The sequence below is a fragment of the Nycticebus coucang genome, chromosome 5 (genome assembly GCF_027406575.1).
Source record: "Nycticebus coucang isolate mNycCou1 chromosome 5, mNycCou1.pri, whole genome shotgun sequence".
Lineage (NCBI taxonomy): Eukaryota > Metazoa > Chordata > Mammalia > Primates > Lorisidae > Nycticebus > Nycticebus coucang.
In genome coordinates, this window is record NC_069784.1 from 38,749,854 (window position 1) to 38,770,114 (window position 20,261).

The window sequence follows — 20,261 nt, forward strand, 5'->3', positions numbered from 1 at the left end:
CACAGCGCCTAGCTATTTTTAGAGATTGGGGGTCTCGCTTTTGCTCAGGCTAGTCTTGACCTCCTGAGCTCAAGGGATCCACCCCACCTTGGCCTCCCAGAGTGCTAGGATTATAGGCGTGAACCACTGTGACCCCTCGACCTGCTTTTTTTTTTTAAGTTTTCAAATATATGTCTAAATCAAAGAAGTTTTAAAATGTTAGTACCTGTGAGCAGTTCTTGGTGGATATGTTCTGTAGGCTCCTTCTGCACAATTAAAGAGTTAGAAAACATTAATGTTGAGGGAGGGGGGTGGGGCCTTGGTGTGTGTCACACTTTATGGGGGCAAGACATGATTGCAAGAGGGACTTTACCTAACAATTGCAATCAGTGTAACCTGGCTTATTGTACCCTCAATGAATCCCCAACAATAAAAAAAAAAAAAAAAAAGAAAACATTAATATTGATATTGATCAATAACATTAATCAGAATGACCCTACATGCTCTGGTCGTCACAAAGGCAGCCCAGTGCTGTGGTCAAGAGCTGCGGCCTTGACACAAATGGGGATGTAAGTGGCCTACCTCATAAGGTTGTTACGGTGAGTAAATGTTAAATATCTGCCCTAATAGTTTCTCTTAAACTAGACCATAAGCTTCATGAAGGCAGGAATCATTACTGGTCTGGTCGCTGGTGCTGTCACAGTACCGAACATGTGGGAGTCGCACCCTGGAGAATAATATGCATTAAGTTCCAAAATGTGAGTCAAGATAGTGATTGTTTTCTACTTGCAAGAGGCTAATTAGAGGGTTAAAGTCCAGAGTGATTTAAATGTGAGTCAAGATAGTGATTGTTTTCTACTTGCAAGAGGCTAATTAGAGGGTTAAATCCAGAGTGATTCACCTTGGGGGTCCTTCCTTTCCCCCATAACACATAAAGATCAGAAACACGCTAGTGCCAGAGAGCTAAGTGGTAGAGGTTAAAAATAGGCTGTGATCGTTGTACACATCTCAAGTATATGATACAGAGGAAGCCTGTAGACTCTAGTTCTCCAACTTGAATTGATAGGACTAGAAAAAGTCGGATACCTGACCTCAAAGTCCCCCTGCCAGAGAGAGATGAGCCTGACAACCACATTGCTGCTTCTAACCAACTGGGCACAACGGGGACGTTCTCCTACAGGCAGAACAAGGAACCCCAAGGCTTCCAAATGCCACTGAGGTATAGATTTCTCCAAGACTCAGAAGCATCCCCCCTGGTGTATATATGTGTGTGCTGGAGGTGGGGGGAGGATTCTACTCAAACTCCCCAGGGGAATTTCTTTCAAAGAGAAGGGAGTTGAAGCATGAGGGATGGAACTGGAAACAGGCAGGTATTTGATCATATTGTTAAGCCCAGGACACCCTTCCTATAAAGCTTAAAAGAAAGAGTGTACAGTCCTGGCAAAGTACCAAAGAATGAAAATGTTTGTTTTGATTACCAATGTGGATTTACCTTGCCACTGAACCTCAATAATCAATGAGGTCCTGAGTCTTGGCATGTTGGGAAGCTGGGGAGCAGGATGAGAAGATGGGATGAGGGAAAGGGGGGAATAGGATAAATTATCAGCAAAGTTTTAGACTAAATGGTACCAACATAACACATTTGAAATCTGTTATTAAAGATCTTAATTCAACTTAACTTCGCATCAATAACCCAGAGCATAATATATGGAGACACAAGACCAGGCCTTGGGGGAAGGTAGGCAGTGGAATGTGAAGAGGAGGTTGGGTCCTCCAGAGGCTTCAAATCTAGTGGAAAAAAGCAGACATCTCCAAGTTATGAGGAGCGACTCTGGCTGAGATAAATGTTCCAATAATTCCCTTCACAGTAGTTTCAAAAAAGAAAGAAATACCTAGGAATATACCTAACAAAAGAGGTGAAAGACCTCTAAAGAAAATTACAAAGCCCTAAGAAGAGAAATAGCAGAAGATATTAATGGAAGAAGGTACCATGCTCATGCCTGGGAATGATCAACATTGTTAAAATGTCTGTACTTTCCAAAGCAATCTATAGACTCAATGCAATCCCCATTAAAATACGAACATCATACTTTTAAGATTTGGAAAAAATAATTCTTCGTTTTGTATGGAACAAGAAAAAACCCCATATAGCCAAGGAAATTCTTTTTTTTTTTTTTTTTTTTTTTTGTAGAGACGGAGTCTCACTTTATGGCCCTAGGTAGAGTGCCGTGGCATCACACAGCTTACAGCAACCTCCAACTCCTGGGCTTAAGCGATTCTCTTGCCTCAGCCTCCCGAGTAGCTGGGACTACAGGCGCCCACCACAACACCCGGCTAAGCCAAGGAAATTCCTAATAACGAAAACAAAGTCAGGAGCATCAGCCTACCAGACTTCAGGCTGTACTACAAGACCATAGTGATCAAAACAGCATGGTATTGGCACAAAAATAGAGACATAGACGTTCGGAATGGAACAGAAAACCATGAGATGAAACTAACATCTTCCAGCTACCTGATCCTTGATAAACAAAAACATACTGGAGAAAGGAATCCCTATTCAATAAATGGTGCTAGGAGAGCTGGATAACCACATGGGAAAGAATGAAGCAGGACTTGTACCTTTCACTACTTACAAAAATCAATTCCAGGTGGATAAAATATTTAAATCTAAGGCACGAGACAATAAAAATCCTTGAAGAAAGTGTGGGGAAAACACTTGAAGATATTGGTCTGGGGAAAGATTTTATGATGACTTTTGTGGCAACTGCAACAACAAATATAAATAAATGGGACTTAGTTAAATTGATAGTACTAAACAAGGATGGAAAAGATTGTAACTTGGGGGATCTGAAAACTGTTGTGGCCCAAGGGGGACCTGAAGGAGGCCACAAAAACGAGCAGGTCTGTGATAAGTAAGTAGAGATGGGATGTACTCCACAGGGCAGGAGCTCAGAGAGTTTAGGGCCTGAGAGGAGGGTCGGGACCACCCAGGTAATGGAGGGTGACTCATAAGGGAGGGGAGCTGAGTTAAAAAAAAATGGAGAGACCCAAATTCCAGCTTGAAGAATTTGGATTTTATTCTTTCATGTGCTTTTCTCAGTCTAGCCCCTGAGTCTGCTCATAAGAATATCCACCTGGCTTCTCAGAGGTCAAGTCGTACTTGCCCAGGGGGACCCAGGAGGCTGAATGAGACCACAGAACTAGCACCAAAGCTCATGTGTCCTCCAAAACCCTGCACCAAGATAGATGAGCAGTGGCTCTGCTTATGTATTTACAGGAGACTGTGTTCATTTACCTGCATTTGTTGCACAGCTTCAGTAATTTTCCCTTTCTCTTGATGATGTTTTTCAACACAATTGGACCTAGGTGTGTTTTCTAAAATATTTTGCACCATAGCTGACTGACTTCTCAATTTAGGAGAAAAGTTGGCTTGTTTAGCTGTTGTAAATGGCTTATTAATCACATTATTTTTAGGAATTTTCACTTTGGGAGCAGCCTTAGAGAAATCAGAGAGCTGGTGATGAACAGGACCTCGGCCGCATTTGAACCTGGTGCTTGAACTTGCTCTGTCAGAGTGCTGTTTCTGGGGCCACTGCCCTTGATAACATTTTTGTTTATCACTTGGACCCTTGACTTCGGTTACAAAATTTGAATATTCTTGAGGACTGCTAGCTTCAGTAGCTGCTAGCGCTTTTGTGTCAGAGGTATTTTCTTCCGTTGTGTTTAGAGAACAACTGGGCTCGCTATTTTCACCATCCTTTAGGGGGTTCACTTGGTCAGTGAGTTCTGAGGTTTGTTCTTTTGGCCAAGCATTCGTCTTATAACCTGAAGTAATATTGTTAATAATAGCTGCTTCTTCAAAACTGTCAGTATTTGAGATCTGTGGGGGAGTTTCATAGTCAGTGCTTTGACTTTTTAAGAATTGCTCTTTGGAAAGATGTTGGAGTGAAATGTCAGACGTGTTTGACTTTGGAGTGTCTCCTGTGTTAGCTGGAATATGGGGGGTTCCAGGGAACTGCTTCCCTTTATCATATTTTTTGTTGACAAGATTTTCAGTAATTTTACCCGGAGGCATGGCCTTTGCTGCATTTCTGCAGATCTCACGAGCTGTAACCTTCTCTTGAGAGTCATTTTCTGTTAAAATGATTTGACTTGAGCTATCAAGGATGTCAATTTTTGAGGCAAAATCATCATCACTGCATATCTTACTTTGAGAGAGGCTCCCGTCGTAAGGCAAATCCTCCTGTTGCTTGTAAGTTGTATCTTCTGAAACATCATCCATGCCGGAGCAGCCTGACCTCTCCTGGCCTCTGTTGCCTGCTCTCACGCTCTTAATCGTAACCATACATCTTCTGATTTTTGAGGATGGTCTTTATTGTGCATCCTGTTCTGCGTGAAATGAGAACAGCCTCGTTGGTAAATGTGTTGGAGGAATGCGTGAAACTCTGCTCAGCCTGGTGTCTATGCCAGAATGAAATGGATGTTTCATTTAAAGAAATTCAGTTTGTGGGTGGCGCCTGTGGCTCAAGGAGTAGGGAGCCGGTCCCATATGACGGAGGTGGCGGGTTCAAACCCAGCCCCGGCCAAAAACCAAAAAGAAAAAAGAAATTCAGTTTGCAACACAAAGGCAGAAAGCTCACCCAAGAGCTAATCCATTCTAAATACTATGCTAACCTAATCAGGAGGGGCGAAGAATAGGAAAAACAGAGTGTTAAAATTTTCATTTATAACAATTTGAGGGACGGTTAATGACCAAATATTTATCATCCTGCCTTAGGAAACACTCTTTGGAGTTTGTCATCTCAAAATAGGATCTTGGGGGTGGCGCCTGGGGCTCAAGGAGTAGGGCACCAGCCCCATATACCGAGGGCGTCAGGTTTAAGTCTGGCCCTAGCCAAAACTGCAAAAAAAACAACAATTAAAAAATAGCTGAGCATTGTGGCGGGTGCCTGTAGTCCCGGCTACTTGGAAGCCTGAGGCAAAGAGAATCGCTTAAGCCCAAGACTTTGATGTTGCTGTAAGCTGTGACGCCACGGCACTCTACCCAGGGTGACACAGTGAGACTCTGTCTCAAAAAAAAAAAAAAAAATAGGATCTCGGGATGTAAGTCAAAGTTTTTTGTTTTGTTTTGTTTTTATTGTTGGGGTTTCATTGAGGGTATAAGAAATTTTTTGTTTTTAAAGTACCATGGCTGTCCCTTATCTACATGTCATTAACAAGCTTGTAAGTGGCAGCGGAGGCTGGCTCAGCTCAAACTTCCACCTTTCCTGTTCTGGTGCTTTTTTCAGCTACCCCTCCAGACATTCTGATCCCCTTGATTTCCCCTTGCAGAAAAGAACTGACAGAAATATGACCAAGCGGCTCGGTGCCTGTGGCTCAAGTGGCTAAAGCGCCAGCCACATACACCTGAGCTGGTGGGTTTGAATCCAACCCGGGCCTGCCAAACGACAATGACAGCTGCAACCAAAAAATAGCCGGTGTTTTGGCGGGCGCCTGTAGTCCCAGCTACTTGGGAGGCGGAGGCAGGAGAATCGCTTGAGCCCAGGAGTTGGAGCTTGCTATGAGCTGTGATGCCACGGCACTCTACCCAGGGTGATAGCTTGAGGCTCTGTCTCAAAAAAAGAAAAGAAATATAACCAAGGGACAGATGGGCCTTTTGAATACCTGGAGGTTACTCTCTGGCTAAACATCTCTCTTACAAGTAGAACCCAGGCAGAACCTAGTTAGAAAGGCTACCTTCTCCCAAGCAATCTGGGCCCACACAGCGTCTGGTGGTAGCAGAGAGTTTGGGGGTACTCCTGAAAGTGGTCAGCACAAAACCAACTGCCACCTGGGTATATGAGTCCTTTCTTTTTTTTTAAACACAATTTCAAACATATTTATCTCTTCTTGATTTGTGACCTTATGGGACAACTCATCAGAAGTACTGTTTAGGTGGAGTAACTGGTGTTCCCATCTCGCCTGGGGCACTGGCCAGGCTCTGCTGTTTACCAGCCCAAGGCAACCACAGCTGCTGGCCAGGCTTCTCTGCCCATGCGATTACAGGGTTGAGTCAACAGATCTCTGAGGTTCTCTCCTCAACCAAAATTTTATGAGTCTATAAACTTGGGATTTATTAGGTAACCTCAAAAGCTAAAATAATATGTTTGACCAAAAATATTTTTTCGAGCGAAGTTCTTTGAAGAACACAGGAGTACTAACTCAGTGTGGTAAAGGCATCTGTGAAACATTGTACAAAAATCTTAATTTATAGATACATGCTAATGTTAGAAAACCCAAATCAAAAAGATACTCTGTTGGGAAAAAGAGAGAGATCCCTGTAGGATTACTTTTTACTAAGGCAGTTTTTACTAAGGTTTTTGAGGCACAGTCTTCATGAACAGAATTAGAGGCTACTCTGACCCAAGTTGAAGAACAAGGGAAAATGCTTCCCAAGAAAGTAAAAAGCACAGTGGGGAAAGCAAGAGTTGAAAGGACAGGATTGTAATTCTAGCTTCTCCACTTGTTTTATGTCATGTGGAAAGTTATTTAACTTTTCCGAGTCTCTGTTTCCTTTTCTGAAAAATAGGAAGAGAAATGCTTGATATAATGCATATAAAGCACTTGGCATAGAGCTTGGCACAGTGTGAGAAAATGAAAAAACAAAACGAACCTCAATGTTGGGGTACTGGAGAATGCCCAGCTCCAGAAGGCTAGGTACCTATTTAAAGCATCAAGGAAGGAATTGCATATATAAGATATAATCTTTTAAAGAGCCTTAAAACTATTCTTCTTCTTCTTTTTTTTTTTTTAAAGATGGAGTCTCACTCTGTTGCTCTGGTATTGTGGCTCACAGCAACCTCAATCTCTTGGGCTCAAGTGATCCTCTTGCCTTAGCCAGCTGTGTAGGTGGGAATATAGGCACCCACCACAATCCCCAATCACCTCCCATCTTTTCCTCTATTTTTAGTAGGGATGGGGTCTCACTCTCGCTCAAGCTGGTCTCCAACTGAGTAATCTACCTGCCTCGACCACCCAGAGTGCCAGGATTATAGGTGTGAGCCACTGTGCCCCACCCTAAAACTATTCTTAAAATCAACCCATAAATGAATATATGGTTTGAAGGTGAAAAATATTGCTGAATAATTTTAAGCAAAGTGGTGTCTAATTTTTGAGAACAAAATGAAAGAGAGAAAATGTCATTAAATGCCTACATAGAAAAGGGAAAAAGAAGACAAATTCTAGTTTCACAGGATTTTTTTTTTTTAGATAGTCTTAAGCTGTGGCCCTGGGTAGAGTGCAGTGGCATCACAGCTCACAGCAACCTCAAACTCATGAGCTTAAATGATTCTCTTGCCTCAGCCTCCCAAGTAGCTGGGACTACAGGCGCCCGCCACAATGCCCGGCTATTTTTTTGTTGCAGTTGTCATTGTTGTTTAGCTGGCCCGGGGCGGGTTCAAACTTGCCAGCCTCAGTGTATGTGGCCGGTGCCCTACCCACTGAGCTATGGGTGCTGCCATAGTTTGGCAGGATCTTTAATGACCCAAGCTACAGCCCTAAAGTTGTCTTTGTATTTTGTATTTTGAGGAGCTCATTGCTGACCTCCAAGCCCTTTTTGTAAAGCAAGAAAAGACACTTTGCCAGCTAGGTCATAGTTTCTAAAATATTACTCTGTTTAAACTGATAAAATTTGATTTTTACTGTGACTCTTAAGAAAAAGAAAATGAGACACCACCCAGATAAGCCAGAAGCCTGAGGAATGCTCTCGTTACATATAGGAGAACAGCTTTAGTTGTCGTTCCTATTTTTAGTGCATGCAAAATATCAAGAGAAGTTTTTCTGGAAAAGGACATCCCTACCCTTAGCATTATGATGGGCCCCTTACAGGTAGCTGGAAGAAACTGGAACATCTTCCCACATCAATGCCCCACTCAATCTTGGAATTCAAAGGCGCATCCAAAGAGATTCCGGTCGGAACCCAACAGAACCTTTCTGTAGAATTCAATTTGATTTACTGAAAACAGGCAAGTCCATTTGGGCCCACGACTGCTCACATAGCTGCACTGACCATTGTGTGCTCAGCAACAGCTCACAAGCCCCTCTGAGCAGGAACACTTTGAGTAGCCTGGTCCAGAACATCACAGGGACCCAGCCAGTGAAAATACACCAGTCCCGGCCTTGAGCAGGGATGAACAACAAGGTGATCACCATGCTGACAGCCCTTCCCTGTGTGGTTTATTTTATCATGAAGTCTAAATTTGGTGCTGAAGTGCTGCCCTGAGCCACTGATCTGCTTATTTAAGAGAGGAAGATAACCATGGCTGGGATGACTGGCAATGCGATGGACTCAATTAAGAATGTCTATAGATGGGAAAACCAAAACTCCATAGTGATGAGAGACAAGAGGTGGTTAATAAATCATGGTTTCTGGCTGGTAGGTGATATTTCTTCTACTCAGTAAGCCTGTTCAGTGATAATACAATTTTTCCTGTTAGAGGATGGTTTCACCATCAAAGGACAATGGTAGGGCCATGTGCCTACAAAAATCTCTCAACTTCATCCCCAATATCTTCTGTGTCTAGATCTCTGCTAGCCAGGCAAACTGGGGAGGAAGTACAGGATGGAGATTTAGAGGAGAAAGCAGTGATGGTTTCTACTCATCCTTTCCTCTCTCCCTCCACTGAAGTACCAGTTAACATAGCCAAAAACATTCACAAGTCCAACACCCCACACTTCTAAGATCAGTCCTACTGACTTTGTAATGACAGTAAGAGTTTGGAGGCAATGATGATTACGGTTAAAAGCTTTCAAAGCACAATCCGTCAATATTTTGTACTGCCCAAAGCAGGATGCTGCTCTAAGTCTTCAGCCAACACAATCAACGTAAAAATCTAAAACAATGGCAATGACAGTAGAAACTCACCAACATCTTGGGATGTCTGGATAGCAGAGTCTACAAGTTGAAGGGCCTTGCAGCACAGATGAGCAATCCTTTAACTGTGTCTCAATCATCTTTTTTTCAATAGTTGGAAGTTGACTGCGATTGAATAATAGAACAAGAATGGAGCTTCAGAATCATGCCTGCTTCGTGTGGGTTCCTTAACTGCAAGAAATCAGCTTTGGAGACCACATGGGGGAACTTCTAATGTGATCTAAACTTTTGTTGTTTGTGTTCTTTAAGAGCATTCAAAACACTTGGTTTGACTCTGTTTTAATTTTCATATTCGCTGCCTCTATTTCTAGCTCAGGATTTCTTTTTACCCATGAAAGAAAAATATGAGATGACTCAGAATACTATGTCCTAGGCCACGCCCAGGGGTCAGGTATTCGTGGATTTTTGTATTCAGTGTTATAGTGTTTCTAGATTTAAATATTTTCAAACGTAATGTGATGCAGGCCTCCTCTACAATGGCTGCATTCGATTACGCTCTGGTAACCCTATCGGCTGACGTTATTTCAGACTTGCGGGGTGCCCACAAGGCAGTGTCCCTTTTTGTAACCATATCCATTTGATGTGGCAGTCTGGCTTCATGCTGTCCTGGTGGAGTGGCAGAAAGGAGCCATCTGATGGGGCAACAAGTCAATTTGATACTCCAGTGAGGGCCAGATAGATGTATTATTTATAGTCAGTCTTAGAGCTAGAGTCCTGTGAGTGTGTGTGAACTTGATGACCAGCTGTTACAAATTTGTAACTATTTGAAATTATTTTAAAAGGGAAAAAAATCTTTAAAACCATGAACAAATAGTATGTGGAGAAACTTCCTCTCTGTGTTTTGCCAGCGGCCCTCGCTGGTTTTCCTTGCTCTTTGGGAGGTCAGCGCTGTCATTTATCTGGTTTTCCCATCAACACAGCCACGTGATCATACAGACCGTCTCACCTCTTCTATAAACCATGGACTTTTGCTGTGCATTGGAAACATTTAGAAAACTCTTGCCAATTGATTTTCTGAAATAATTCTAATGATAAACTTTAAAACATAACGTCTTTTACTTAATTTTTTACTGATTTTACTTAATTTTTAATTTTTTTTTTTTGACCAGGGCCGGGTTTGAACCCACCACCTCTGGTATATGGGGCTGGCGCCCTACTCCTTTGAGCCATAGGTGCTGCCTTTTTTTTTTTTCTTTTTTCTTCACTGGGTGGAGTGCCCTGGGTGGAGTGCCATGGCATCACAACTCACAGCAACCTCAAATTCTTGGGGTTAATTAATTCTCTTGCCTCAGCCTCCCAAGTAGCTGGGATAGCCTGCTACAACACCTGGCTACTTTTTTGTTGCAGTTGTCATTGTTGTTTAGCAAGCCTGGGCCAGGTTTGAACCTGCCACCTGACGTGTATGTGGCGGTGCCCAAAACATACTGATTTTAAACAGCATACTTTTAAATAAAAAACACCTCACCCCTCAAACTTTTGCCCTTTTCTAAATTTTCCAGCTTAAGTTTGGCATCTTCTACCTAGAAAAAAGAAGGGCCCAACTATTTTAGGAAAACCCTTCTGGCTTGGCACCTGTAGCTGAGTGGTTTAAGGGCGCCAATCACATATACCTGGGGTGGCAGGTTCAAACCTGGCCCAGGCCTACTAAACAACAATGACAACTGCAACAACAACAAAAATAGCCAGGTTTTTTGTTTGTTTGTTTGTTTTTGTTGTTGTTTGTTTTTGTGGTGGGTGCCTATAGTCCCAGCTACTTGGAAGGCTGAGGCAAGGGAAACACTTAAGCCCAAGAGTTGGAGGTTGCTGTGAGCTATGATGCCATGGCACTCTACCAAGGGTGACATAGTGAGATTCTGTCTCAAAAAAAAAGAAAGAAAAAGAAAAAAGAACAAACCCTTCCTTTCTTATCTGAATATTTATTCTTTTCTCTTCTGCCTTCTACCCCCTGCCTAATGGAAGAACATTGACTTAAAAAATAATGAATAAAATTTCAAATATATGTATACATTGATACTTGTATATGCTTCTCAAAATGATGAGAAGTTATGACTTTGATTAAAAAGTCAAAGAAGTCTAGAAGTTATGACTTTGATTAAAAAGTCTATCCTGGCCAGGCACAGCAGCTCACACCTTTAATGCCAGCACTTTGGGAGGCCAAGGTGGGAGGACAAGGGTTTGAGACCAGCCTAGGCAACATAGCAAGACCTCCTCTTTACAAAAATGTTAAAAAATTAGCCAGGCATGGTGGTGCATGCCTGTAGATCTAGGTATTCTTGAGGCCGAGATGGAAGGACAGCTTGAGGCCAGGAGTTGAAGGCCATAGTAAGCTATGATTCCACCACTGTATTCCAGCCTAGGCAACAGAGCAAGACAAGATCCTGTCTCTTTAAAAAGAGAAACAGTCTATCCTTGCATTAGGAAAAAAATCTAGACAATGAATTCCAAAAGTCTTTATGTGGTAGCATTACTGAGGGTAAATTTTGTTTTTTTTATTTTTTATTTATATATTAATTTTTTTCTTTTTTTTGCAGTTTTGGCGGGGGATGGGTTTGAACCCACCACCTCTGGCATAATGGGGCTGGCGCCCTACTCCTTTGAGCCACGGGCACCACTCTAAATTTTATTTTCTTATTGGAGCTGTTCTTCCATTTTTTAAACACTATTTTTTTTTTTTTTTTTTTTTTCTGAGACAGAGCCTTAAGCTGTCGCCCTGGGTAGAGTGCTGTAGCATCACAACTCACAGCAACCTCCAACTCCTGGACTCAAGGGATTCTCCTGCCTCTGCCTCCCAAGTAGGTGGGACAGCGATGGGCTTTCTGAAGATGAACAGTTCAAGCTGGAGCCTGAAGGCACCCAGAGGGTTGGGGCACAGCCTTCTGGGCTTGAGGGGACATGTGTGCAAAGACCTGAGGCTGGGAAAGAACTTTGTGCATTGGAGAAGCCGAGACAAGCTAGTATGGTGGTGGCAGAGACTAAATAAATTGGATGTGTTCAAGACCTAAGACATATTTTGGAGTAAAAATCAGAACCTGGCAACTTGCCTATGAGGGCGAAGGAGGAATTCATAAGGACTCTTTGATCATATTTTCTTGCATTTTCTATTTTAGAATAAACATCACTGAAATCAATTTTAAAAACCCTAAAGATCAAAGGACATGAATTAGCAGAAAAGGAAATATGCATGGTACTTAAAAATCTGAAAATACAATCTAACTATATGAAAAGCTGATGACTCTTGTCAGAGCATGATGTTGTATGTTTTAAACATACTCAGTTGCCTGGCCTTGACTGAGCGCTTACGAACCACAGTGGGTGGGAACTTGTTCCTTCTCCTGCTCTGGATCTAGGGAAAAGCCAGATTAACAGTAAGGAGAACAGAGTCATTCAGATCACATGAGGAGAGGGTAGAATTTGTGCTCCTCTACCAGATATAAAGATACAGCTTCCATTAGGGTGCCAAGACAACCATTTTTGTCTGAGATGCACTGTGGCCAAAATTTCAGTCTTCTCATGAGTGTTTTGTGCTATTTACGTAGGAAAAAAATCCTTCGTGTGGTGTTAGTAAATGAAAAGCTTTCCTGGGCACGGTAAATGCCTGGTGTGCAGCCCTGCTTCTCGCCTCACCTCAGGAGGGGTCTGCATGTGTGGGTGTGGACACATGTATGTGCACGTGTGTCCCTCAGGGGAGCCTCACAAGGGGACTCTTCTGGTCTTCAGGCACAGTGGCTATATTTCTACTTCTCCCAATTCTGCTGCAAAGGCTGGGTTCCCCTGCTCACAGGAGAGAGAAAGTGATCTTTGACAATCTCTTTGCATCATTAATGCACATCTGGTGGTTTACATAAGACTGATTTTTTTTTTTTTTTTTGAGACAGTCTTACTTTGTTGTCTCTAGTAGAGTGCTGTGGTGTCGTAGCTCACAGCAACCTCGAACTCGGGCTCAAGCCATCCTCTTGCCTTAGCCTCCCAAGTAGGTGGGACTACAGGTGTCCACCACAAACACCTAGTTATATTTAGAGACAGGCTCTTACTCAGGCTGGTCTCGAACTTCTGAGCTCAAGCAATCCACCCGCCTTGGTCTCCCAGAGTGCTGGTATTACAGGAGGGAGCCACCACACCTGGCCTATGAGATTGATTCTTATTGGCTCATCTCATCACAATACCTTTCTAAGGAAGTCACGTTTCTTTTAGACATAATCTTATTTTATAGAAAAAAGAAAATGAAATGAGAATCAAAAGCTCATAAACCATTGAATTGCAAAAGACGTTAGAACACTCTTATCAACGAGGACATTGATGTGGGTGATCTCTAAGAAGTAGAGAAAGGGAATGGCGGGCGGCGCCTGTGGCTCAACGGAGTAGGGCGCCGGTCCCATATGCCGGAGGTGGTGGGTTCAAACCCAGCCTCTGCCAAAAAAAACCACAAAAAAAAAAAAAAAAAAAAAGGAATGGCTTCCCCAGGAAGAGCATCCTTCTGGAAGGGGTGGGGGTCCTCATGTGTCATGGCTCTAGGGATGGCAGGACAACAGTTTGAATCCTGGGACTGCCACTTCCCAGCTTCTCAACTTTGGGCAACTTACCTGACTTCTCTGACTCTTATTTTCCTACTTTGTAAAGGGGTGATGACATCCCTACTTCAAAAAGTTGCTAGAGGAGTAAAATAAGATAATGTTTTTACTTAACCCAGTATCTGTCATGTCCAATAAAGGACAGCCATTACTATGAAACCAAAGTCTTTATATTGTAGAAATCCTCCTTCATCTCACCCTAGTTTGAATAATCCTGATGAGTATTATATATTTGAACATTTCTACAGATAGCAATGCTCTCCAAAAAATGTCGTGTTACAGTTGCATTATGCCGCTTTAGTTTTAATGCATTCATAAGGTTTATAACAGTGCCAGGCACATACTGTCTCATAGACAGTAGCTTTAAAAAATTAACTATGGGCGGCACCTGTGGCTCAGTCAGTAAGGCGCCGGCCCCATATACCGAGGGTGGTGGGTTCAAACCCGGCCCTGGCCAAACTGCAACCAAAAAATAGCCGGGCGTTGTGGTGGGCGCCTGTAGTCCCAGCTACTTGGGAGGCTGAGGCAAGAGAATCGCTTAAGCCCAGGAGTTGGAGGTTGCTGTGAGCTGTGTGAGGCCATGGCACTCTACTGAGGGCCATAAAGTGAGACTCTGTCTCTACAAAAAAAAAAATAAATAAAATAATAAATTAACTATTACACAAAAATTTTTAGTGTTTCAAAATTTTAGCAGTTTTAGTCAGTTTGTATGGTTTTAAATGAGATAAGGATAGGAAATATAAGTCTGTTATAAATTATGCCATGGAAGAAAAATAATAGCTATCAATACTTCTCTAACTCTTTTCTTGTAAAAAGCACAAATCATCCAGGCATGGAGGTTCATACCTGCATTCCTAGCACCTTGGGAGGGTGAGGCAGGAGAATCACTTAAGGCCAGGAGTTTGAGACTAGCCTGAGAAGCATAAGCAAGATCCTGTCTCTAAAAGGAATAAAAATTAGAAAAATAGCCATGCTTGAGCCCAAGAGTTTGAGGTTGCTGTGATGCCATAGCACTCTACCAAGGGCAGCAAAGTGAGGCTCAAGCAATTCTCTTGCCTCAGCCTCCCAAGTAGCTGGGATTACAGGTACCTACCACAATGCCCAGCTATTTTTAGAGAAGGGGTCTCTCTCTGGCTCAGGCTGGTCTCAAACTGTGAGCCGGGCAATCCACCCATCTTGGCCTCCCAGAGTGCTAGGGTTACAGGCATGAGCCATCTTGCCCAGCTGTGCTTTTGAGACAAGGTCTTGCTCTGTTGCCCAGGTCATCATAGCTCTGCACTGCAGCCTCAAACTTCTGGGCTCAAGTAATCCTCCTGTATCAGCCTCCCAAATAGCTGGAGCTATAGGTATGTGGCCACTATGCATAGCTATTAATTTATTTTTACTTTTTTGAGACAGAGTTTCACCATGTCGCCCTCGGTAGGCGCTGTGGAGTCACAGCCTCATGGCAACCTCCAACTCTTGGGCTTAAGCGGCTCTCTTGCCTCAGCCTCCCAAGTAGCTGGGACTACAGGCTCCCACCACAACGCCCAGCTATTTTTTGGTTGTAGTTGCCATTGTTTAGCAGGCCCACGCTGGATTCAAACCTGCCAGCTCCAGTGTATGTGGCTGGCTCCCTAGTTGCTGAGCTATAGGTGCCAAGCTGTAATTAAATTATTTTTGTAAGAATTCAAGATACAGTAAATATATCCTTTTTTAACTTTTTTTTGGTCAATACAATTTAAGTTCAATATAATATAATTTTATTGATTAATTATATAATTATATAATTAATTATAGGTTCAAGTATGCGTGAGATAAAAAAGGTTGAAAAACATTACTCCAGGGTAAATATAATTCCTTCTTTAAGATGAGAAAAGAACTTGAAAGAGCAAAAGCCAACTGGCTTTTACTCCTGTTAGACAACGTGTCACAAAGAGGAAGAAGAAATAGACGAAGTCAGGCTCATCAGTGTTCTGATTTTTTGAACAGGATTGGTTATTTTATCACTTCTCAGCCTTTTGGCTAGGATCACGTGTAGGACTGATTTTGTGTTGGTTTCCCATTGTTGCTATAATAAATGGTTAAAGAACAGCATTTTAACAAATTGTGTTTACAGATTTAATTGGGGCCTAGGGGTGTGGCTCATGCCTGTAATCCCAGTACTCAGGAAGGCCAAGGCAGGTGGATTGCTTGAGCTCAGGAGTTCAAGAACAACCTGAGCAAGTGTAAGACCCTGAGACCCCTGTCTCTTAAAAATAAATGGGCCTGGGCGGTGCCTGTGGCTCAGTGAGTAGGGTGCCGGCCCCATATGCCGAGGGTGGTGGGTTCAAACCCGGCCCCGGAAAACTGCAACAAAAAAATAGCCGGGCGTTGTGGCGGGTGCCTGTAGTCCCAGCTGCTCGGGAGGCTGAGGCAAGAGAATCGCGTAAGCCCAAGAGTTAGAGGTTGCTGTGAAATGTGTGAAGCCACGGCACTCTACCCGAGGGCGGTACAGTGAGACTCTGTCTCTACAAAAAAAAAAAAAAATGGCCTTGTGGCAGGCACCTATAGTCCCAGCTACTTGGGAGGCTGAGGCAAGAGAATCGCTTAAGCCCAAGAGTTTGAGGTTGCTGTGAGCTATGACTCTACAGTACTCTACAGAGGGAGACAAAGTGAGATTGTCTCAAAAAAATAAAGATTTGATTGGCTTGTATTAGTGATTCATGAATGGGGCAGCATCTCATCTACAAAATAGAGAGGCTCTCTAATGCCCTGAGCATAGTGGGTGAGCTTTACAGGCAGAAAAGGCCAGGTAAACAGAAACAAGGAACAAAAACCAGATTGGTTGTTTGAAAGTTACTTTCCTCATAGGGTTAAAGCAGAGGGGACTACCTCATCAAGCCAGCTCTGGCAAATCGGACCCCATTGGATTGCTTCCGTGAATCTCCTGCCTTTTGGAAAACTGGCCAGTTTCTACGTTTGGTTGATTATGTGGCACCTAGCACATGCTGTGACTTTCTGGTTTGGTCTGGTCTGTTGGGGCCTACCACAGGAGCTCAGTCCAAAATGACCTTCACAAATTTTATTTAGTAAAATCACCTCAAGCTTAGTGGTGTGATACAAGTCTATTATCTTTCAGTTCTGGAGGTTGGAGTCTGTAATGGTTTCTGGACTAAAATCAAGGTGCGGGCAGGGCCGTGTTCCTTTTGGAGACTTGAGGGGAGGATCTGGCTTTTTCTCTAGACACTATCTGCATTCCTTAGCCCTTGGCCCCATCCTCCGTCCTCAAAGGCAACATTACATCTTCAACTCTCCCCGACTCTGATACTCCTGCTTCCTCCTGTCACTCTCGCAATGACATTGTGTCTGGGGCCCACCCAGTCGAGGATAAGCTTCTCAAGGTCTTTAATTTAATCACATCTGCAAAATCCTTTTCTTTTCTTTTTCTTTTTTTTGCAGTTTTTGGCCGGGGCCGGGTTTGAACCCGCCACCTCTGGTATGGGGGGCTGGTGCCCTACTCCTTTGAGCCACAGGCACTTCCAGCAAAATCCTTTTTGATATATAGGGTAACCCATTTACAGATTCCAGAAATTAGTAGTTGGACAGTTTTGGAGCCCCATTACTTTGCTTACCCCAGTGTTCTTTAATATTTTGGAGGATTCTTAGAAAACTAGGATCTAGGCCTCAACAGTTCATCCCCCAAGCAGCCTCTCTTGTATTTCCAGGGGGTACCTACTAAGTAAAGCCTGTCTCAGTGTAGAGCTTCGTCATCCCGTGGAACAAATGTAATTTGTTGAGATACAGTAAATATTGTAGGAAGGCACACCTCAAAAGTGGAAAGTTTAAAAAATTAAAAATGATAACTTAGGTGCAGTGGCTCAACACCTGTAATCCTAACACTCTGGGAGGCCAAGGTAGGTGAAGAATTGCTTGAGCTCAGGAGTTTGAGACCAGCCCGAGCAAGAGCAAGACCCCATCTCTACTAAAAATAGAAAAACTAGCTGGGTGTTGTGGTAGATGCTTATAGTCCCAGCTATGTGGGAGGCTAAGTCAGGAGGATTTCTTGAGCCCAAGAGATTGAGGTCACTGTGAGCTGTGATGATGCTACAGCACTCTACGTAGGGCAGCAGAATGAGACTCTGTCTTAAAAGAAAAAAGATATATGCAACTATTATACCTGAATGAATCTCCAAATACAGTCATGTGTTGCTTACCAACAGCTACATTCTGAGAAATGCACTATTCAGCAATTTCATCCTGTGTGAACATCACGGAGTGCACTTAACCCAGACGGGATAGCCTACACACCTCGGCTGTGTGGTACAGTCTATTGCTCCCTGCCTACAAACCAGTACAGTGCGTTACTATGCTGGATATTGCAGGCAATCGTAACACAATGGCAATTATTCGTATTCTTAAATATACCTAAATACAGAAAAGGTACAATAAAAATATGGTGTTGTGGGCGGCGCCTGTGGCTCAAGGAGTAGGGCGCCAGTCCCATATGCCAGAGGTGGCGGGTTCAAACCCAGCCCCGGCCAAAAAAAAAAAACAAACAAAAAAAAAAGTATATGGTGTTGTAATCTTGTAGTACACATACAGTATGTGGTCTGCATCATTGACCAAAGCATTGTTATTCAGCACGCGACTGTAAGTACACTATTTGAAAGAAGTTAGATAAAGAGCGTACATATTGTATGGCTCCATTTATATAAAATTCTAGAAAATACAAACTGATATATCATGACGGAAAGACTAATGATTGCCTGGGGTTTGCGAGAAGGTTGGGAAGGGAAAGGGGGAGTACCAAGGAGCATGGGGAAATTTTTAGAGGTGTTGATTGTGGTGAATGGTCATCAGAACTTAAAAACCATGGCCTTTAAATATGTGCTGTTTGTTGTATGTTGGTTTTAGCTCAAGAAATCTGTTAAAACATGGTTTGTGAAACTTTACCATCTTTCAAAGTGCACATGGATGTCAGAAGTGAAATCAGAGCCAGGGAGAAATACGTACCACACTGCAGTAAACTTTTTTTTATTATTCTTTTTGCAATAGTTCTGTCACTTGAGGCAATAACCTTATCTACAAAGCCCTTCAGAAAATTTTTAAATGTCTCATTTAGATGTTATCATTTCAGGATGATTGGAGATTTTCAGAGCAACACGTGAGAGTTTATTTTGTAGACTCTCTAAGCCCTTCACACGCATGGCCTGTGAACCATGGCCGCCCACCTCTCCAAACTCTCTTCCTGCCACCCCCTGCCTTGAAATTCATGCTCTGACACGCCAGGCTATTTATAGGTCCCCAAGTTCACCTGCTGTTTTATGTCCCTTTGGGGGTATGCTGCTATCCTCTCTGCCTGCAATGTCCTTGCCCCCTCCCACCTCCTTGGCCAGGAGAGGCCATCAATTCCTCCTTCGCCACCTCCGCCCCCTGTACGAGCTTCTGCAGTTATACTTTCCCCGCTGATTTGTACTTAATTGTTTCATATCCATCTTTGTCATTCGGCTGTCCAGACTCCAGGTATATGACAGGGGCTCAACATATATTCCATGGAACTGGAAATGCTTCCATGTGCCATGATGAGAAACATCAGAGCTGTTAGGGAAGAAGATCCCACAAAGTGGAGTTGGATGTGGCCAGATGCAGGGATAAAGCACGGTCTAGGAGCTGATGGCAGTGACACTCCCGCAGCTGGAACTGGAGCAGGTGGTTCTCAGGAGGAGGGCAGGACATTCCAGGGGCTTTTAGAAATGGAGGGGGGAATGCAGCTGACATTGGTCCTGGAAGCTGGGGTGGAAGTAAGGAGCAGAACAGTCCTCTCCAAAGAACTATTTCATCCAAAGTTCCAATAGGGCCCTCGTTAAGAAACACCATTCTAAAGCTAAAACGTGTTTTCTCTGAAAAGATGGCAGATGGCCTCTGCCTTATTACTCCAGGAGAGCGTGAGGAGCAGCCAGAGATGAGATGAGGACCAGAACTTCCCTCTGAAGCACTCACTCCCTGGCCCTGCCCACCTCCTGTTCTGCAAACCCCCAAATCCAGTGTCCTGCCCTCCTTGGGGTCTTCCCTTAAACTGTTCACTGGGCCTGAGGTCTCTGGCCCGACCTGCTCTGTACCTGGTTATTTCTTACCCATCCCTGAGCACGTCACTTGCTCCAGAACCTTCCCTGTCTCCTACAGGACGTCAGGATCCCCTGACACAAGCCTTCCCAGCATTCTGTGCGCTCCAATAGCATTTGTCCCGAGTATAAAACATTGGCAGAGGAGAGAGGGGAGACTGAGCAGGGGAAAGGCGGGAGGGAGGAGGGGAGGACAGCCCAGCTGGCTGCTGGAGGACAGTGTGGAAACACAAACTATTTAAAAACTGAGTTTGGCCCTTAGTTCTGCATCTTATTAATTGAGGACCTTAGACAAATTATCTAAGTGATCTGAATTTCAGTGTCCTCATTCACAGAATGGGGATAAAGGGTGTTTGAAGGGATTGAATGAGTGTATAAAGTGCTTTGCTCAGTTTTCTTCTCTTCTCCTTCCTCTTCCCTGAATAGAAAGGTAAGTAAGGGTAGAAATCTAATTGAGAAGGCAGACTGAAAAAGCCTTTATATCCAACTAAACACAGAAGGGCGCATTTACAGAATTTTTTTTTTTTTCTTCTTTTTATTGTTGGGGATTCATTGAGACAGACTTTTTTTTTTTTTTTTTTTTGAGACAAGAGTGTCACTATGTGGCCTCACAGCAACCTCCAACTCTTGGGCTTAAGCAATTCTCTTGCCTCAGCCTCCCAAGTAGCTGGGACTACAGGTGCCCGCCACAACACTGGGCTATTTTTCTGTTGTTGTTGT

At 43.4% G+C, this 20,261-nt stretch overlaps 2 protein-coding genes across 3 annotated transcripts in view; one reads left to right on the plus strand and one right to left on the minus strand.

Moving 5' to 3' along the window:
* The window catches only part of AKNAD1 (AKNA domain containing 1), a 37,068-nt gene extending 32,807 nt beyond the window's left edge, over positions 1 to 4,261 (minus strand). Inside the window, exons 1-2 of the mRNA XM_053592033.1 lie at positions 3,275 to 4,261; positions 206 to 245 (exon numbers count right to left, since the gene is read on the minus strand). Coding sequence (XP_053448008.1) covers positions 206 to 245; positions 3,275 to 4,261 — 1,027 coding nt within the window. The remainder of the gene's footprint in view (positions 1 to 205; positions 246 to 3,274) is intronic.
* The window catches only part of GPSM2 (G protein signaling modulator 2), a 102,337-nt gene that overhangs the window by 17,266 nt on the left and 64,810 nt on the right, over positions 1 to 20,261 (plus strand). The gene's annotated exons all lie outside the window — the stretch shown is intronic.